At 42.0% G+C, this 2,500-nt stretch overlaps 1 protein-coding gene across 1 annotated transcript in view; it reads right to left on the reverse strand.

Annotated features, from left to right (window-relative positions):
* Nucleotides 1-2,079: 2,079 nt before the first annotated feature.
* The window catches only part of LOC106013733, a gene marked incomplete at its 3' end in the record, with an annotated part of 627 nt that continues 206 nt past the window's right edge, over nt 2,080-2,500 (reverse strand). Inside the window, 1 exon segment of the mRNA XM_013090242.2 lies at nt 2,080-2,500. This exon segment is cut by the window's right edge and continues 206 nt beyond it. Coding sequence (XP_012945696.1) covers nt 2,080-2,500 — 421 coding nt within the window.

Below are 2,500 nucleotides of genomic sequence, written 5' to 3' on the forward strand. Positions count from 1 at the left end.
AGAGAGAGAGAGAGAGAGAGAGAATGAGGGAGGGAGGGAGGTGGGGAGGTCGTGTGCGTGTTAATAATCCGAAACGTCAATGCAAACACATTGCTAATGGTAAATGAAGCTTGTCCAAACACAGAACTATGGAAATAAACTTGGACCTAAACCGTGCACCAAAAAAAAAAAGAAGTAAAAAACAGTCTCGAAAAGGAATCATCCCTGAAATATTATATATAGCAGTCTATTTGACAGATACGGAAATCACTGAAACCATAAGATCTACACGCTGTGAACGTTTCCCCTCTCCCTTTGACACAGTTGAAATCATACGTAAGGGACTTCTTTGACTTTGTCTTTCAGTGCCAATCTCGGCTGAGCGGGGTATTGTCTCCTAACAGAAAGGCAGAGATACTCGGCTTGAAAATCGAACTTACACCTTACGCATTTAACGGGGAAAACTCTATTAAATAGAGGCGGCTAGTATAGTCTACCCGGGATGAGTGGGATACAATATCCAAACAGAAAGATAGAGGAAGAAGATACCAGATGAAGTAGATTTTCCCCTCTTAGGAAAAAGAAAACTTTTAAAGGGTCAAATTTTATACCACAGACGCAAGTCAACCATTAATAAAATTAAAAGGTAAAACTAAATTAACAATAGTACAGTGAAACTTGTCTTAGATGCCCTCCCATAATCGAGGAGAAAAGTAGTTGTTGTAGACAGGTGGACGTGTTTTACACAGTGTCGTTATAACGTTTAGAAAATACGTACAGGAAGTAATGGAAAGTGGTCGTTTGTACAGGTGATCGTCTTATGCAGGTGGCTGTTAGAGCAGGTTTAACTCTTTGAACCCCTTCGGATGCTGGGAGCGTCCAGTACTAGTGACAATTGTTTCGTTTTATTTAGTGCTAGTTTTTGCTTGTTTTTCGGCACTATTCCCGAACCAAATTGTTAGTAATGACTAAGCATTTGTTTCCGCTGTTTAGAAGTCAGTTGGAGGCAAGCTTTTGGTGTTATAATGAGACATAGGGCACTAGGTTTAGGTGACTACAGAAAAAAACAACTCCGGGAAACGGTAGAAAAAACTCAGGGCTATCCGGACAAATCTGTGACTATTGTTCTAGAAGGCGTTCCTGGGAGGCAGAGGGTCAGGTCAAGAATGACGTATACAAGCAGAGGTCAACGACTCAACACATGCCCACATGTACACACGCATGGCTTGTCAAGAAGAAAACTTATAGCAAGTCTTAGCAATAAAAGTCATGGCTGTAGTAGGTGAAGATATTATTTCAATGATTTGTTTCTTTTTTAATGAGGGTGCTTTAGGCTTTCATTGACACAATTTATATATTTTTTTAGGAGATCAGCCTTGATCAGAACCAGCCCAGGCTGAAAGAGATATTTTACACCATACAGCATCCAAGCAGAAAGACCTAGAAACTCGATAAATACCCCCCCCCCCCGGAATCGAACTCAGGTTTTCTTCGTGTCACAGAAAAGTTTTTAACCGCTACACCATAGGTGCCTATTTAATAATAATAATAATAATAATAATAATAATAATAATAATAATAATAATACATGTACTACTACTACTACTACTACTACTACTACTACTACTACTACTACTACTACTACTACTACTACTACTACTACTACTACTACTACTACTACTAATAATAATAATAATAATAATAGATAGCATTTGAATAGCGCAAATCCACGCGCAACAGCAAGCTCTATGCGTTTCACAAACTACACCATTACCCCAGCAGACCTGAGAGTATTCTGAAACAACCTCAAATTACTGGGTAGCATACAGTGCAAGCAGACATTTCTAGGAGCTAAAACACTAACATTAACATACTGACAAGATCTTTTGCTGTCTATGGCCAGGTACTAATTCCCACCTGGGTGGAGTGAGGAGAACCCATGTAAAGTGCTTTTCCCAAGGACACAACGTCGGGCCCGCGGCATGAACCCTCGAACCGCAACCTCACGATTACGAGTTCGGTAGCCTTACCACTAGACCATCGAGGCCATTTAAGATTAGTTTTGTTGTTTACAAAATTGACAGTAATATTATAGAACTTACCAGAACTTTCTGGTCATTCTCCAACTCCACTAACATGTACGCCTCTTCCTTTTTGTGACTATTCCGACGAAATCTGGGTAAATGATAATGATGATGTCTTTGCTGCTGCCGTTGCTGCTTCTGCTGGTGTAGTTGAAGCTGTTTCGGCTTGAAATTCGGCAGAAGGCTCGGGTTCGAGTGCCGCCTCATATTATGAGAAGCAGTAAGAAGGAGAGGCGGCGGTTGCTGTCTACGATCATTACTCCGAGGACTCGGGCTCGGGCTCGGGCTCGGGTTCGGGCTCGCTTCGATCACGGGCGAGGACGCTCGTTTGGAGGAGGTGTGTAGAAAACGCATCGGCGAGATAATATCCAGTGACCATCGCCGAGATTTCTGGGATCTGGACGGTTGAGGCAGTAGGGGAGATTGGGTGGGCGCGA

Source organism: Aplysia californica, unplaced genomic scaffold (assembly GCF_000002075.1).
Source record: "Aplysia californica isolate F4 #8 unplaced genomic scaffold, AplCal3.0 scaffold01191, whole genome shotgun sequence".
Taxonomy (NCBI): domain Eukaryota; kingdom Metazoa; phylum Mollusca; class Gastropoda; order Aplysiida; family Aplysiidae; genus Aplysia; species Aplysia californica.